Below are 18815 nucleotides of genomic sequence, written 5' to 3' on the forward strand. Positions count from 1 at the left end.
AGCGTATAAATGGTCGGAATCCTACTGAAACTGGGTGCCAGGAAGGATTTTTATTTTTTTGTTAGAACTCGCATATAGTAACCAAAATCAACTAAATTAAACAAATCCATTCTGTATTCTTTGGTGGGATCCTTCTCCAGCTGTGTGTATGTCTGCTTATCTAACAGCATATTACTGAGCTGTGTATGATAGAAGTTTTTATCAAGGACCACTACACCTCCACCTTTATCCGCAGGACGTATGATTACATCCTTTCTTTCCTCCAATGCTCTGATACCCTCCGTAATGTGTTTTGGACATACATTTCTCTTAAGGGGAAGATCATTCAAATCCTTCAAAACTAGCTGCTTAAATATCTCCACTTGATGGTTTGATGGTAAAGGGGGGTTAAATAACGATTTATTTCGGAGGCCACTATCAATACCGACTGTTTCCACATTTCTATTATTTTTCATCATGCTGCTATTAGAAAGCATGTATTTCTTGATGTTTATTTTACGCACATATTTCTGCACGTCTATATAAATGTGAAATTTATTCATGGGTTGTCGGATGGTACACTTTAGGCCTACATTAAGAATATTCTTTTCCTTCTGGGAGAGGGTGACTTGACTTAGATTATAAATTCCGGTCACTCCATCCCCCTTCTTCTTTTCCTTCTGGGAGAGGGTGACTTGACTTAGATTATAAATTCCGGTCACTCCATCCCCCTTCTTCTTTTTTTTGCTGGAGCCTCCTTCCGGCTCTGCCCCCCCTTCTTGGGTGGGCCTTAGCCGTCTGTTCGGGCTGTGTGGCAGTCCCCTCCAAGGGCGACCTCCCCTAGATCCGCCCCTCCACTGTCCCCTCCCACCTCTCCCTAAAAAAGGCGGTCTTTGTATATGTTGGGGGGAAAAGTATCAGAGAGTGGTGCAAACCGATTGTGTGTACTAACTCCATAAGGGCCTTGTGCGGTATATTCTTGGGGGACCACCCTTATATCCTACTCCTTTATTAGGATTTTTTTTTCTGGGATCTCTTATCCTGAAAATTGACCTTCTTAGATGATGATCCCTCAATCGCTACTGGACCTTTTCCAGAGGCGGCTCCCTTACTTGGTTGTGATTGAATTACAATATTTTATCCTGTCATAAATTCCCTTGATACCATCGTATTACTGTCTTGCCAACTATAGATCGAATTATTTTTGAAATCACTCACATCTCGCCAAAAATTTTAGATTTTTTTCTTTTGGGTTTCCCTATCTACTTTTTCTAATTTCTTACGTATTTCATTATTAAAATTAACAAATTGTGGCATATCTTTTATTCGTTCCAATTTTTTTTGCAATTCTAAAATCTTTCTTTCTAAAATTGACATTTTCTTCCTCTTCCATTCAAGCACTAATTGCTGTAGCTTATAACCAACCCCATTGAAAGAATCCAGCCACTCAGACATTGAATTAATATCATCCAGACCATCCTGGGGTGATACATCCCATCTGAGGCTTCTCATAATGATTTTATCTTTGAGGTACTGCTCAAACGTACTAATATCCCACCATGTTCCTATTTGTTTCTCAAGTACATTTGCCAATGCTGAGAAAGTATCTGAAAAATCGTTATTGTCAGCTATATCTCCTTCCAAAAGTGGTAATATGCTTTAACTCCAACGGGTAAAGTGCTATAATAAGGCTGTGGTGTTTTCCGGATATAGGCGCGCGCACAGGGTCTGCCAGGTGGGCCTGGGCAGACCCTAATCATCTACGTGAGGTACCTATTTCCCCTGTCTCGCCCCTGCAGTGCTGCCAGCTTCTCTTCTCTCCTGTCAGCTGCTACAGGGGATGTTTCAGGATGGAGAGTGGGAAGGGGCCGGTAAATATTTAATTTATCATCCCCTTCCTTTTCTGAGTAAACACAGTGAGTAATCTGTACTGATCGCCCCTGTGTTTTTTCTTAGCTGAAGTACAGTAAACTATGTTTACTATGCTTCAGTTTGTGAATAAACAGGAAGCCACTCAGCACAACACTTTCCATTCTTTCACTGTCCAGTGCAGCTGAGGCTGCAGAGAAAGGGACTGGGAAATCTTTGTCCACAGTCCCTTTTTCTGTCTCAAAAGTGAGACATCAGGGGTACGTTTAGACCAGAGATATGCAATTAGCGGGCCTCCAGCTGTTGCAGAACTACAAGTCCCATGAGGCATAGCAAGACTCTAACAGCCACAAGCATGACACCCAGAGATAGAGGCATGATGGGACTTGTAGTTTTGCAACAGCTGGAGGTCCACAAATTGCATATCCCTGGTTTAGACTCTTGACATTTCACCAAAGCCCCCAAAAGGGCTGCTAAAAATAAAAATGGTAAAAAAATAATATTGTAAAAAATAATAAAAAGAAAAAACTACTGACACTATCCACTGACCTGCTCTACTGAAACCGTCCACTGCTCTGCTCATATACACGCATATGTGTTTGTGCTCTAGGGTGTACACCCTAATGCAATAGGCGCACACCAGTGCTGGCAGATATCTATAAATCTGTACCAGTATAGAATTACAGAAGTAAATCCTGCTCAGATGAATCTACAGACTGATACTGTAGATAGATATGAGATAGACAGACATTAAGGCATTGATTTAGTCCTAAGTTCTCTAAGTTTAATATCTTTTGAGATTTACTTAGGTCGCAATGGAGGGTGTGTCGTTATGACCAGACCACATCTTGGCCATTGGGAAGTGAAGGACTGTAAGAGTTTCCTTGCAATGTCATTGTGTAAGAGGCCTCTAACTACAACTGTAAAGGAAGAAGACTGGGATACACCCACAATAGATAAGAAGCAGCAATGTCCTCCATCATGGGACACGGAACCACACCTGGAGCACTGCTATAAGGTAAACATTCACTGAAATAATGCAGAAGAAATTGGTTTGTATACGGGATAAAATTCAATAAGGTACATCATATCCAGGAGTTACATTATCTTTGGCCACCCAATACACCAAGTATAGATGATGACCAGGAGAAGGTGGAAGCATTCTCAGGAAAAAGTGGCATAAAGAAACCTTTCATAGTTGGGTGATTGTACGCTGCTAAGCATTGGCGAGTTAGTTGTGGGCTGCCTACAAATCATAAATCAGTATCATGGGATCCAAAGACTAGGGGTGTATTTTGGTTTTGTGCTGTCCTAGGCAAGACTTAAATTGGGCACCCCCCATCTACATTTTCCCCACTACTTCCTGTCTGTTGACACCTGCTGCCATCCGATCCTGTCTGCCAAAAACAGACGGATGTGAGATCTATTCCCCATCTCTCTGGCAGATCAGATGGCAGTCGGATGGAAATGGAAATGTGGTCTGTTCCCATCCGACTGCCCCATAGAGGAGAGTAGGCTGTGTCCATGTCCGCTCTACATAGTGGACAGATCCCCCGCTGAGCAGGCGGATCCACTCACGGAAAGAGCTCTTAGTGCCGGTTCACACAGGGGGCGATGCGAGGCGACACCGACTTGCCTCGCCGCGACCTGCCGCGACCTCAGCGGCGACTTGCAAATGACTTCTGTATAGAAGTCAATGCAAGTCGCCCCGAGGTTGCCCAAAAGTAGTACAGGAACCTTTTTTCTGAGTCGGAGCGACTCGAGTCGCTCCTCTCAGAACGGTTCCATTGTACAGAACGGGGGAGACTTGTCAGGTCGCGGCGAGGCAAGTCGTGTCGCCTCGCATCGCCCCCAGTGTGAACCGGCCCTTACTGTTTTTTTATTTTATAAAAAAAAAAAATTGCAACTTGTTTTTTAATTTCATATTATTTATATAATATTTTTCTACTTTGGGGGGGGGGGGGGGGGTTTGGAGAGACATCAGGGGTCAGACCTCTAATGTCTATTTTTTGAGACAGAGAAAGGCACTGTGGAAGAGCTGCTGTGATATGTCGGATTCACATACTTTGGCTAATAGAATTGTGCACTCGTGCAAGCATGTCCACAGTTTCCACTGGCACCAGACGGCCTATTCAAAGGGTGCTCTCTCTACTGCTCAGAGCTGACTGGGCTTCAGCTGTTCCTTGTGCCCTGTTTGAATCCTTCTTGATAAGTGTTGCTGACCTGGCTTACTACTGACATGACCTTGAATTCTGTTTATGCTATTGATTATCTGTTCCTGACTTCGGCTTACCCCTGACCTTGCTCCTGTCTAATGCCCTGGTACCTCGCTGCCTGCTTGCTGCTATCTCCGGCTATCCAGACTACACTTCTGTCTCCTGTTTGGCTCCATGTTACCTCCGAGTGCCTGTGCTGCCTGCCCCTCATCCCAGCTTCAGTAGACACAGTGTGCTCCTGTCTCAAGACTGCGGGGAGCTCTGGAAAGCCACGTATACTGAATCTGCAAGCCTGGTGGAGTGCCCCTTTAACCTCCTGGCATCATCGCAGTTCCTGACCTGATGTTCTGCCTGAATCACAGAGTCTACCACTCCTGCCATAAGCTCTGCCATCAACACCTACAGGCACTAGTGTTCCTCCTGTCCCTTGGCATCATCTGTTCCACTCTCAGTGGGGCCTGGACTGGACATACAAGAGAGGCCGACCTCGTCATTTCAGTCTCCCACCAGGTACATGAAGGGGACTGAAGACAGTTCCTTTCTCTGCAGCCTGAGCTGCACTGTGGATGAATGAGATAGGAGTCTGTATAGAGACTCTTATTCATTCATAAAATAAAATACAATAAACAGTGTTTACTATATTTTATTCAGAAACTAACAAATAGTAAACACAGTTTATACTATTAGATTGTAAGCTCTTCTGAGCAGGGCCCTCTTAATCCTCTTGTATTTTATTGTATTGTAAATGTATTGTCTCCTTTTATATTGTAAAGCGCTGCGTAAACTGTTGGTGCTATATAAATCCTGTATAATAATAATAATTATGTGTCGGTGGTTAATGAATACAAAAACTATCAGTACTGTGATCACTGTCTCTTCTTTCAGGAAACTAAGGGGGCTGGTAAATACTGCCCGCTCTCCATCCATTCAGCGATCTCCTGCACCAGCAGCTGCTGCGGCAGGATTGACAACCGCCAGTAAATTTACTGACAGTTTGTAAAAATCTGTGATTTTTTTTTACAACTGCCAGTAAATATCAGGGGCTGATAATGTAATGCTGTGTTGACTTTTTAAGTGTAAATCAAGCAAATGACTTCGTTATTGTCAGTGTTTCCATATCATGTTTATACTGTTCAAATATCCACTGTGTTCGTTTTCAATAGGAGTTCTGTAATTTCTCAGGCTGTCAGTAAAAAATGTGCTCCACCAGTAAATTGTCCATGTTTTGTCAGTAAAAAATTCTGCGGGAGGTTGGCAACCCTGGGCTGCGGCCAGCGGGAGGGGGAAGAGGGAGAATTGGACATCAGATTGAGGTGAGGAGGTGCCGGCACTCACTGAACTGGGGAGGGGACTAAAGGGGGGAGTCGGATCAGCATTGGGGGGGGGTCTGCTTGGCCAAATAGATCCCTCTGTAGCTTTCCTGCAGTGCACAAAGTCAGCAGGGGGGCAGAGGGGGAAAGCCGATAGCGGCAGGAGATCAGGTTTGTGGGGGGGGGGGGGGGAGATCAGTACAGTGAAAAATGCCACCCAACACAAACTTCTTGTTTGCCTCGTGGTAGATATGCATCTGCCAAAGACTATTGGTTTAAATTCTCACAGCTGTTAGATAAGTGTGGATAATGATCCCATGAGGGATGCACAGTTATACATCAGGAGAACGTTCTTCTTGTGTGCATGGGTAATGTTATCAATTAAGCTCCAAGTCATTTGTCATTTTCCAACTATTGCATGATCCCAGTTTGCACTGTAGTGAATCATCCCAGTGTATGGAACAATCTTACCATCTGCTACAGATAATCGCATTGCCTTCCTGCCTACACACTCCCCAAAATTAAACTATATCAACACACCACCACCCTCCCAAGCTTCACACTAAATAATAAAGAGGATGATCTAATAGCTCTGCAGAAACTGAATCATTTCTAACTCTCAAATAAATACATTTAACCAAGTTCTTCATATACAAAAGTTTAAAGTTTGCGTTATATTTTACTAAAATATAATTTGTCTTATTATTATACACAATTCATATAGAACCAACAGTTTGTGCTTTGCTTGAGATATAATGGGAGACAGTACAGCTGCAATACAATTCAAGACAAAAGGGCTAGGGGGGCTCAACTGGTAAAAGCTTACATTTTAAAAGGGATGAGCAAGTGATACAAAAGGCAATAACAGTGAGGGGATGAGTTCATAGAGAAAGTAAAAGTTCAGTTCTTAGTTGAGGTGGTATAGGCTTCTTTGTAGTGATGAGTCTTCAGGGATCAACTAAGGCTGCATTCACACTTGAGCTGACCGTGTAGGCAGGTGCAATCTGCTTCCTCCACTGCAGGGTGTGCTCCTCCATAGCGGCGCTGTAGCTAGAGAGGAAGTTACAGCTCCTCTATGGTTTCCTGGATCACTGGGGAAGCAATCCGGGTGGATGCTGTTGCCCCATGTGCCTCTGCCAGCCATCTTGGGTCAGGCAGAGCCTATTTAAGGCTCTGGCTCCCAGGTTTGGTGTGCATGTGCGTGTGCGAGTTGGTAGAGTAGAGACAGGTATGGGACTATTAGGGATAGTAATAGACAAGAGTAAAAGATATAGACAAATAAATGTAGTACACTCACATTGCGTAGATAAAAACAAGCGCATCCATAGAGGCTGTGGTTGCTCTCCTGAGTCCAGAAATCCAAGCTGGATGTAAAGTGAACTGACAGTCTCTTTTCTAATAGTCCACGTGCAGCCACCGACAAACTGCATGAGAGCCGCCCGCTCCCAGCGAGGATCCTGGAAAGCAGAGAGACTCCACGCAAGGACACATGCACGTAATCCTCAGAAGCCAGCTGATAACTACGCGTTTCAGAGGGTATGGCCTCCTTCTTCAGGTATACCATGTGGCCTCATAGGAGCACATGGTATTAGACAGAGACTGTCAGTTCACTTTATATTCAGGAGAGCAACCACAGCCTCTATGGATGCACTTGTTTTTATCTACACAATTTGAGTATACTACATTCATTTGTCTATATCTTTTTTAATAAACAGCGTCACACGGTGCGCTCTCTTTTTTACTCTTGTCTTTTCAGCTGTCAGTATTCCCGCTGATTGATGGAGCAGCACGGCTAAACCTATGTTACACCCTACTGATTTAGCCCCTACTATTAGGATCTCAACGGTACCTTTCCATACATACAGTGGTGTGAAAAAGTGTTTGCCCCCTTCCTCATTTCCTGTTCCTTTGCATGTTTGTCACACTTAAGTGTTTCGGAACATCAAACCAATTTAAACAATAGTCAAGGACAACACAAGTAAACACAAAATGCAATTTGTAAATGAAGGTGTTTATTATTAAAGGTGAAAAAAAATCCAAACCATCATGGCCCTGTGTGAAAAAGTGATTGCCCCCCTTGTTAAAACATACTATAACTGTGGTTGTCAACACCTGAGTTCAATTTCTCTAGCCACACCCAGGCCTGATTATTGCCACACCTGTTCACAATCAAGGCATCACTTAAATAGGAGCTGCTTGACACAGTAAGGTCCACCAGAAGATCCTTAAAAGCTACACATCATGCCGAGACCCAAAGAAATTCAGGAACAATTGAGAAAGAAAGTAATTAAGATCTATCAGTCTGGAAAGGGTTATAAAGCAATTTCCAAAGCTTTGGGAATCCAGCGAACCACAGTGAGAGCCATTATCCACAAATGGCGAAGACATGGAACAGTGGTGAACCTTCCCAGGAGTGGCCGGCCGCCCAAAATTACCCCAAGAGCGCAGCGACGACTCATCCAAGAGGTCACAAAAGACCCCACAACAACGTCCAAGGAACTGCAGGCCTCACTTGCCTCAGTTAAGGTCAGCGTTCATGCCTCCACCATCAGGAAAAGACTGGGCAAAAATGGCCTGCATGGCAGAGTTCCAAGGAGAAAACCACTGCTGAGCAAAAAGAACATCAAAGCTCGTCTCAATTTCTCCACAACACATCTTGATCCCCAAGACTTTTGGGACAACATTCTGTGGACCGATGAGACAAAAGTGGAACTCTTTGGAAGGTGTGTGTCCAAGTATATCTGGCGTAGAAGGAACACTGCATTTCATAAAAAGAACATTATACCAACAGTAAAATATGGTGGTGGTAGTGTGATGGTCTGGGGCTGTTTTGCTGCTTCAGGACCTGGAAGACTTGCCGTGATAAAAGGAACTATGAATTCTGCTGTCTACCAAGAGATCCTGAAGGAGAATGTCCGACCATCTGTTCGTGTACTCAAGCTGAAACGAACTTGGGTTCTGCAGCAGGACAATGATCCTAAACACACCAGCAAGTCCACCACCGAATGGCTGAAGAAAAACAAAATGAAGACTTTGGAGTGGCCTAGCCAAAGTCCTGACCTGAATCCTATTGAGATGTTGTGGTATGACCTTAAAAAGGCCGTTCATGCTCGAAAACCCTCTAATGTAACTGAATTAGGACAATTCTGCAAAGATGAGTGGGCCAAAATTCCTCCAGGACGCTGTAAAAGCCTCATTGCACGTTATCGCAAACGCTTGGTTGCAGTTGTTGCTGCTAAGGGTGGCCCAACCAGTTATTAGGTTTAGGGGGCAATCACTTTTTCACACAGGGCCATGATGGTTTGGATTTTTTTTCACCTTTAATAATAAACACCTTCATTTACAACTTCCATTTTGTGTTTACTTGTGTTGTCCTTGACTATTGTTTAAATTGGTTTGATGTTCCGAAACACTTAAGTGTGACAAACATGCAAAGGAACAGGAAATGAGGAAGGGGGCAAACACTTTTTCACACCACTGTATACTCTATTGACAGATTATTGTGGAACTGTTTTGGCTTTTATATCTATTTTACCATCAGCTTATTGCCTTCACTGATTTTCAGAATTTCAGCACTTTTGGTGTTTTTTATTCTTACAGGCAGTACTAGTAGTAGGGAAAGGTTCTTGATAAGGAAGGAAAATGTAGGGTCACAGCTCCTTTGGGTAACATCCTGCTTGGGCACAAGATGGTCAGGCCACATTCTGCTGTATTTACAGATGCTGTCAGTCCAGCTGATACCTGCGTTCTTAACATTACTGGAAACCGTGAGTGCACCTGGTTGGGCAGCCTTCCCACCTGGTTTGTTGTGAACTGTTGCTGTACTATATGTATTTCAATGTTCCATTGCACCTATCTGTGTGAATTGTATTGTATTGTAGTGTGAGCCCTGTGCTGCTCTCTGGCGTTATCTGGCTTTATCCTGGAAAGTGCTAGTTCATCCGGTAATGTTATGTAATGTAATGTTCATCCGGTAATGCCACACCACGCTGCACTCCACCTACAAGTGCCTTTGGCCAATTTACAGGCTTTTTTTTGGGCATTTGTACAGGCGCTATTGCAAATTTTTACTGACATCTGAGGCTTGAACCTTTTTTTTTCTTAATTATATTTAACTAGGGGCTGCCCTCAAAAATTCAACAAGGTATGGGATATCTGGTTGGTATCTGTCACTACTACTACAGGGCAGGACAACCTTGAAAATAGCCCATATTAAATTTCTGACTTTTGCCCGGCCTTAGCCAGTTAAATAGTGTTTAACTGGTAGATGGTTTAGCTCCTTAAACCCCTTGGTTTTGTTGCTGTAGAGACAAACAACCATTGGTTGTGCTGATGATCTGATCATCATCCCTATGGACAATACTTCCCGTGTGCTTGAGCACTTTCACTCCCCTTTCTTAGCAACAAGCTTTGGGCTGTTTTGTGAGCCGAGGTATGACCAGGGGTTCTGCTTTGTACCGCTTATTGTCAGGGCTGGCTTAGCCCTTCCTCCTCTGGGCTGGCCGCTCAGCTGTCAGCTAATTGCCAGCTCTCTTCTCTTTCCACAGTTACCAGCTGTTCCCAATGATGCTCGCCTGACCTGCCTATTTAAAGCCTTCCAGCTCACTCTTTCCTTTGCCTTCGCGTTGGTCACATCACGAGGAACCCTTACCTGCTGTTTGTTTCAAGACTGGCTTGCTGGCATCCCTCCTGGCTTCTATCCTGCTTGCAGTTGCTCTCCTTGGATCCCTGACGTCTGGACTAGCTGATTACCCGATCTGGTTTATGAACTTTGGACTGGCTGACTACCCGATCTGGCTACCGGACTCTGGCTATGTTTGACTACGCTTTTTTTCTATTTAACTTTTATTTTTATTAATAAACAAGTGTGATTTGATTGTACTTCTGTCTCTGTCTGTTTCATGGTTCCTGACAGTACGCGAAGGCCATGAATTCAGAAGATACAGTCAATCCACTTGTTGGTTATATTTTTTCCAGATTGGATGAGCAAGATCACCGCATGGATCAGTTTGCCTTGGCGTTACAAACGCACCTGAATCGCACGGCTCACCTGGAATCCCCCACGGTGGCTGCTCCGGTACAACCTGAGTAGCAGGCCGTCCCTGCTGCTGCGCCAGTCTCTGTGCAGGCACCCGCCTCGAGTATTACCTCTATAAGAGCTCTGCTTCCCCAGTGATTTGGGGGTGATCCAGTTCAATGCAGAGGGTTTCTCAATCAGGTTGAGATATACTTCGAAATGCTGCCCCAGGCGTTTCCCACGGACAGAAACAAAGTAGGTTTTGTGATATCTTTGCTTTCTGAGAGAGCCTTGGCCTGGGCTAACCCTCTATGGGAGACTCAAAAACCTGTTGTCTTGAGTTACCCTCAGTTTGTGGCCTCCTTTAAAAGGGTTTTTGACGTTCCTGCACACTCCACTTCTGCTGCCAAGTGCTTCATGTCCATCAAACAGAGTACGAGAACTTTTGCCGACTACGCCATTGAATTCCGTACTCTGGCAGCAGAGGTTGCTTGGAACAATGAGGCCCTCGTGGCTGCTTTTTCTCATGGTCTCTCGTATTCCATCAAGGATGAGATAGCAGCCCGAGATATACCCACTGAGCTGGAGAGCTTGATCTCGTTTGCCATCCTCATTGACTCCAGACTCAGAGAAAGACTTTCTCTTAAGAAGCGCTTGCGGAAGCCTCCTGTACGTTTGCCTCAGAGCTTTGTAGTCCCACCCATGCCTCCCTCACCTCCCATGCCTCCCCTTACCGAGTTGGTCAGTGAAGTTGAACCCATGCACCTGGGCTTCACGCCTCTCTCTGTGGATGAGAGCCTTTAGGAGGAGGGAGTGATTGTGCCTTTATTGTGGCCAGGCAGGTTACTTTTTGAAGTCTTGTCCTAACCGTCCAGGGAACGCCCAAACCTTGAGGTCCTGTCATTGACAGATCTTAGATGGCGTTGTTTCGTCCCCAGTTATCCAGAAGGATAAGCCCCTGGTTTTGGTCACCCTTTCTTGGGCTGAGTCGTCCATCGAGATACAGGCGCTAATCGACTCTGGGGCTACAGGCCTGTTTATTGATGCTGCATTTGTTTCGCAGCACTCGATTCCGCTGTAGCTGCATGACACTCCACTTGCCATTGAGGCTCTTGACGGGAGACCTTTACAGCCTGCCCATGTGACTCATGAGACAGTTCCATTGTCCATGGCCGTAGGGGCTCTTCACCATGAGATAATCCAATTCCAAGTTATTTCCTCACCCAAATTTCCGCTGGTTATTGGTTATTCTTGGTTACAGAGGCACAACCGCTCTTTTGATTGGCTCCGTGCTGAGGTTCTCTCTTGGTCACCACAATGCAGTGAGACATGCTTCCTGAAGGTATCCAAGGTCCTGTGCACCGCTTCACTCCCCTCCCTGCCGGAGGAGTACCGTGATTTTGGCAATGTCTTTGATAAAGGTCAAGCTGGTAGTTTGCCTCCCCACCGGCCTTATGATTGCGAAATTGACCTTCAACCTGGTGCCATACCTCCTCGTGGCAGGGTTTACCCTTTGTCGGTCTTGGAGGATAAGGCCATGGAGGAGTATGTTGCTGACGCACTTTCTCGAGGTTTCATCCGCAAATCCTCATCTCCTGCTGGTGCTGGTTTCTTCTTTGTGAAAAAGAAGAGCGGTGAACTGAGACTTGTATAGATTATAGGGGTCTCAATCGTGTCACGATTAAGAATGCCTACCTGATTCCATTGATTACAGAATTATTTGACCGCCTCAAGGGATCAACGGTTTTCACAAAGCTTGACCTGAGAGGGGCATACAATCTCGTGCGCATTAAGGAGGGCGACGAGTGGAAAACTGCGTTTAATACCAGAACAGGCCATTATGAATACCTGGTAATGCCTTTTGGCCTTTGTAATGCCCTGGCAGTTTTCCAGGAATTTATTAATGATGTCCTCCGAGATTTGTTGCAATTGTGTGTGGTTTATCTCGATGATATCCTCATATTTTCCAAGTCCCTGGAGAGCCACCACACAGATGTCTGTCGTGTACTTCAGAAACGAAGGGAGAACAATCTCTATTGTAAACTGGAGAAGTGGGAGTTCCATCGTGAACAGGTTACATTCCTGGGCTATGTCATTTCCACTGCTGGTTTTTCGATGGACCTAGAGAAACTGTCGGCAGTCCTACAGTGGCCTCGACCCGTGGGTTTACGTCCTCTGCAGCGTTTCCTGGGCTTTGCCAACTACTATCGTAAGTTTATTCGTAACTTCTTGTCTCTGGTCAAGCCTCTGACTGATATGACCAGAAAGGACGGTAACCCACAGAGTTGGTCTCCGGAATCCATTAAGGCCTTTGAGACTCTCAAGGCTGCCTTTATTTCTGCTCCTGTGTTGGCACATCCTGATCCTACGTTGCCTTTTATTCTAGAAGTTGATGCTTCTGAGACTGGGGTTGGCGCCCTTCTGTCTTAACGTCCTAACTGAGAGCGCTAAGCATCCATGTTGTTACTTTTCCAAGAAATTGTCACCTGCTGAATGCAATTATGAGATTGGTGACAGAGAGCTGTTGGCGATCATTTTAGCCCTGAAAGAATGGAGACATCTCCTTGAAGGTACCACTGTGCCCATTCTTATTCTTACTGACCATAAGAATCTTACATTCTTGTCTGAGGCTAAGCGACTCTCTCCCAGAAGGGCGCGGTGGGCTCTTTTCTTCTCGAGCTTTAATTACATTGTCTCATTCTTACCCAGTACTAAGAATGTAAGGGCTGATGCCTTCTCACGACAATTTTCCTCCACATCCAAGTCGGAGTCGGTTCCGGTTCCTATGATTCTTCCTGATCGTATCTTGGCTACGGTTCGCACCAGTCTTACTTCTCCTTTGGGTGACAAAATTCTTGCTGCTCAGGTCCATGCTCCTCCTGATAAACCTTGTGACCGCTGCTTTGTCCCAGAGAGTCTCCGTACTGCAGTGCTCCAGACTTACCATTCTCCCAAGGCAGCTGGCCATCCTGGGAAGAATCAACTCATTTGGGCCATTTCCCAACAATTCTGGTGGCCTAGTCTATGGGCTGATGTTACTGCCTTCGTAGCTGCCTGTCCTGTGTGTGCTCCGAGTAAGACTCCACGATACCTTCCAGTGGGCCTCCTACAACCCATACCCAATGGAGAGAGGCCCTGGACTCACCTGTCTATGGAATTTATTGGGGAATTGCCCAACTCCCAAGGCAACACTGTTATCCTTATGGTGGTTGATCTGTTATCTAAGATGTGTCATTGTATTCCACTTAAGAAGTTGCCCACCTCTAAGGAACTGGCTTCCATTTTTGCTCGGGAGATCTTTCGCTTACATGGGCTACCCAAGGTGATTGTCTCGGATAGGGGCAGTCAGTTTGTCTCCCGGTTCTGGCGAGCCTTTTGTGCACAGTTGGGAATCCAGATTGCGTTCTCTTCTGCGTATCACCCGCAGTCTAATGGGGCCCTTCCTCCTCTGGGCTGGCCTCTCAGCTGTCGGCTAATTGCCAGCTCTCTTCTCTTTCCACAGTCACCAGCTGTTCCCGATGATGCTCGTCTGATCTGCCTATTTAAAGCCTTCCAGCTCACTCTTTCCTTTGCCTTCGTGTTGGTCACATCACTAGGAACCATTTCCTGCTGTTTTTTCAAGACTGGCTTGCTGACATCCCTTCTGGCTTCTATCCTGCTTGCAGTTGCTCTCCTTGGATCCCTGACGTCTGGACTGGCTTATTACCCGATCTGGTTTATGAACTTTGGACTGGCTGACTACCCGATCTGGCTACTGGACTCTGGCTATGTTTGACTATGCTTTTTTTCTATTTAGCTTTTATTTTTATTAATAAACAAGTGTAATTTGATTGTACTTCTGTCTCTGTCTGTTTCATGGTTCCTGACACTTATACAGTAAAACCTTGGATTGCGAGTGTTTTTCAAGATGAGCAAATTTTTTTTTATAAATTTTAACTTGATAAACGAGCGATGTCTTGGAATACGAGTGTCAGGCATAACACATGCAGGCATCTATCAGATCAGTTGGCTGCACCTTAAGGAATCGGGACGCAGATGAATAAGTGAAAATATATTTATTAAGAAAATTATACACTTCCAATTCCAACCCCAGTAAAACAAAAACACGCAAGTGGAAAGTAAACGTAACAAAGCAAAACCCTTAATAATAACCTAATAACCTAACTAACTACATACAAGGGGGGAACACACGTGAGCAAGATAGGACAGGGACAAGAGACAAGGGGAGCAGGAAGCCAGTTAGTGAGAGCAAGAAGCAGGTTCCAGGGTACAGGTTTCTGAATCAGGGTACAGCTTGCAGGGAAACTATTCAGAAGCACTGGACCTCAGTGAAAGGCGTGCTTATATACCCCCAGTAGTCCATATCAGGTGCAGCCTAAATTCCCTGTATAGTCAATCTGCTGGGAGACTCCTGTTGGTGTAAACTGGAACTGCAGCATATGGATCTGGGAGCCACAGTGCCACCAGCATGTGAGTGTTTTCCTGACGAGTAGTGTCACGTTACAACTGAGTAGGAGCAGCCCATCCTTTAAGGGCGCACGAGCGCCCCCCCATCCATGCGTCCAGCCCCTTGCAGGAAGCCGGATGCATGCATTCCAATAGGGGGGGGTTGAAGCACGTGATTAGAGCCAAAGGCTCTAATAGGCTTCAAAATGGGGTGGGCTTGGGGCGCAGAGCACTGCGAACCATTCCCACCCAGTTGGATGACAATAGCGAATTAATATTCTCTATTTTCACACTAAATCTCCTCCCTGCCAATCAGGAAGTGTGTCTGAGACCCGTTTCCCGATTGGCTAAAAGGAGAAGCGTTCTGATTGGCCGTGGAGGAGGAGGGAGGAGACGGAAGTCACTGATCAGAGGAAGGGGAAGCCGCTGTGCTCATGATGCCCGCCACCAGTGATGCCCACGGAGGAGAGAAGCAGAAGCCGCCCGCAAATGCAACTGAGTATAAAAGAGAAGAGAAATCCCATTTCAGTCAATGAGAGCTGTCTTAATTAGCAATACTGAAGTCGCTCCAACGTTAGAAAAGTTTCCTGTACTACTTCAAGGTGACTTCTATCCGACCTGTGCCCATAAACTTTAAAGCGGTAGTAAACCGGCACATTTTTTTTTTTTTTTAAACCTGCAAAGCAAAAGGCATAATGAGCTAGTATGCACCGCATACTAGCTCATTATGAAATACTTACCTTAGAACGAGGCCCCGACATCTGGCCCGATCCACGCCGAGGGAGCTGACATGCTCCCTCGGCGTTTCTTCCGGGTATCGCGGCTCCGGCGCTGTGAGTGGCCGGAGTCGCGATATCGTCACTCCCGCGCATGCGCGCGGGAGATTTCAGTCCGGCCGCTCTACGGCTGCCGGATTTTGATGGCGAGAAACCCCTTGTGCGCATGTGCCGCTGCAGTCAGCGGCGCATACCGAGGGGAATATCTCCTAAACCGTACAGGTTTAGGAGATATTTTTTTTACCTACAGGTAAGCCTTATTATAGGCTTTCCTGTAGGTAAAAGTTAAAAATGTGGGTATACAACCACTTTAAGGAGGCTTTGTGAAGAAAAAAAAAATGATGCTCAAAGGAGCTCAAAAGAGCTCAAAGAATCTAAAACAAAAAAGCACAAGAGCACAAAAAAGCACAAGCTTCTTCAAGCTGAAATAAAAACTCAAGTGAGTGCCTGTAAAAGCAGCTTTAATTTTTAACTGCAGTGTGCATGAGCCCTAAGTCGGATCCTCATCTTAATTGTGATTTGGATCCGACATTACAGGAAGATTACTCAGGCATTCCCTGAAGCTGCCTCGTAGTTGCCTTGAAGTCACATTGCTATAATCTTTTTATATGGACTTTATACAGAAGGACTCATGAATAAATGGTTGTGACTCATCGGAGTTTCCATGATTTCTTATGGGGAAATTTGATGTACGAGTGCTTTGGAATTTGGAAACTAATTATGCTCACAAAAAGATATCACTGTACATTCAAATAATAAAAAAGAATAAAAAAAAGATGTTTAACTAACAGAAAGCTAGTTACTAGAGAATAAAAACGTGATAAGGGCTTTTTTCACAGATTTTTGCATCTGTTCTTGAATTTTTTAGGCACTCACATTTAAGTCTATTGAGGTCAAAAAGCTTGAAGCTTGTAGCTCAAAAGAAGTTTATATACTTTAACTACAACCTGCAAGCTTCATGTGATACTACGCACCGGTGTGAACAAACATGATTGAAAATTAGGGGATTTTGTATATGGAGTGTTTTGGCGCTTAGATCTACAGAACGCTCAGGAGTGAATGGGGGCTAAAGAAGAACAGAGTATGAGATAGCCAGATAAAAACAGATATTGTCATAAAGGCAATTTAAAAAAAAACAATAAACACCCAAGACTTTTGTATTTAAAGAGCCTGTTGGTTAAATGTACTAATTTAAAGAGTCGTTGCAAAATAATATATGATATGTATGATAGAAGTAAGTTTACCTTAATGGTGTTCCATATCTGCAGTGTCTGGGAAAGAAAGGCAAACGTATCTCCTGATATACCTTCATCAGACCTGGGGTCTGCATATATACAATTAATTCTGGGGTGTATCTAGATGCCTGTTTCTTGGTGCAGCCATAAATCTGACCCACACATCTTCTACTACAGGTCTTCCACCATGAGAAAATGCTAAGAAAGAGGACCTGGCAGGAAGCGGAGAACTTGTGTCAAGATTTTGGTGCCCATCTTGTCAGCTTTTCACATTTAAATGAAGGGAAGTTTGTTACAGAGCTTTTAAGCAGCATGTTTAATCGGTATGTATGTACAAGTACGTCAAAGTGTATTTTTTGGGGGTTCCTACATGGAAAGTCTGCCTAGTGGCTTTGTTAAACCATGGATTAGATTAGCTTTCTGTATAACTATCCCCCAGTGTCCATACCTCTGCTTCACCGGCATTATATAATTTCTGTATGTAAAGCATAGTTTCTCACTTTATACACATTTTTCTTTCATTTCTTTCATCAATCATTTGCAAAATGTCTTACCTGAAGATCCTGCCAGTAAAAGCACTTCCCATTGCAGGCTAACAGGGCTAAGCCACTGCCAGTGGTCACTAAAGCAATGTCCCCTCACCTCCTGTTTCTGTGTCAAGTTTAAAATTTGTTGCTTCCCATCACTCTCTGTACTGGAGACAATGGTCACCAGGGCAAAAAGAGAGGATGAATCTCTGAGTGGGGACACAGAGAGCAACACATAACACTTCCTCACCTATTCAAAACTACAATGTGAAAGAAAATACATACATTTTGAGCAGTGCTGGGACAAGGTCATGCAGTGCCCAGGGCAAAGATGTCAAATTGTGTCCTTCCTCCACCGCTCACAATATGTAAGCTTAGGGGATCCTATGCCCAGCAACAGGAGGAAGGCACCCTCATCCCTACAGTAAAACATTGTGCCCAGGACAGCCGTCCCTCCTGCCCACCCCTTGTCCCAGCCCTGACTTTGAGACATCAACAGAAACATTCCCTTTAAAGTTTGTCCTCAACCCTCAAGTGAAGTTGTTATTATTCCACATATTAGGGACTTTGTACCTTTGCATGATATAACTCTTAGGCCGCGTACACACGCGCGGACTGTTTGCCCAACCTTGTTCGTCAAACAGTTTCGGCAAACAGTCCGCTCAAAATTTGCATGAGCGGACTTGCCCACACACGAGCGGACTGTTTCAGCAAACTGTTTGCCAAACAGTTCGCTCAACTTTTGAAATGAACGGACTCGCCCACGTAAGGAGGAGGCAAATCCGCCCATTTCGAGCGCGTGTACAGGTAGGCGGGGCCCGCGAAGGAGACGTCGCGGGCTCCGCCGCCTGGAATGGGCTTAAAGGGGAACCCCAACGCCGAAAAAAATCGGCGTGGGGGTTCCCCCAAAGTCCACACCAGACCCTTGTCCGAGCACGCTACCCGGCCGGCCAGGAAAGGGGGGCGAGAGAGCGCGCCCCCCCTCCTGAGCCGTACCAGGCCGCGTGCCCTCAACATGGGGGGGTGCCTTGGGGAAGGGGGGGCCGCGCGGCCCCCCCACCCCAAAGCACCTTGTCCCCATGTTGATGAGGACAAGGGCCTCTTCCCGACAACCCTGGCCGTTGGTTGTCGGGGTCTGCGGGCGGGGGGCTTATCGGAATCCGGGAGCCCCCTTTAAGAAGGGGGCCCCCGGATACCGGCCCCCCACCCTATGTGAATGAGTATGGGGTACAATGTACCCCTACCCATTCACCTGTAAAATAAAAGTACCAAAAAAAACACAACACACGAGATAAAATATTTTATTGCACAGCTCCGGGGGTCTTCCGTCTTGAGGGGTCTTCTCGCCGGACTCCTCCGCTATCTGTGTGTAGCTCTTTTACTAGCGGAGGAGTCCGGCTTTCTTCCTCCCCGCCGCCGGCCTCTTCTCCCGACTTCGGG

General features: G+C 45.5%; 1 protein-coding gene across 1 annotated transcript in view; it reads left to right on the top strand.

The window, feature by feature from the left end:
• PLA2R1 (phospholipase A2 receptor 1) overlaps positions 1-18815 on the top strand; it is a 193552-nt gene that overhangs the window by 92696 nt on the left and 82041 nt on the right. Inside the window, exons 12-13 of the mRNA XM_077447604.1 lie at positions 2658-2866; positions 17026-17171. Of these exons, the coding sequence (XP_077303730.1) occupies positions 2658-2866; positions 17026-17171 (355 nt within the window). The remainder of the gene's footprint in view (positions 1-2657; positions 2867-17025; positions 17172-18815) is intronic.

The sequence above is a fragment of the Lithobates pipiens genome, unplaced genomic scaffold (genome assembly GCF_037356315.1).
Source record: "Lithobates pipiens isolate NorthernLeopardFrog02 unplaced genomic scaffold, aLitPip1_a1.2 Scaffold_22, whole genome shotgun sequence".
Taxonomy (NCBI): domain Eukaryota; kingdom Metazoa; phylum Chordata; class Amphibia; order Anura; family Ranidae; genus Lithobates; species Lithobates pipiens.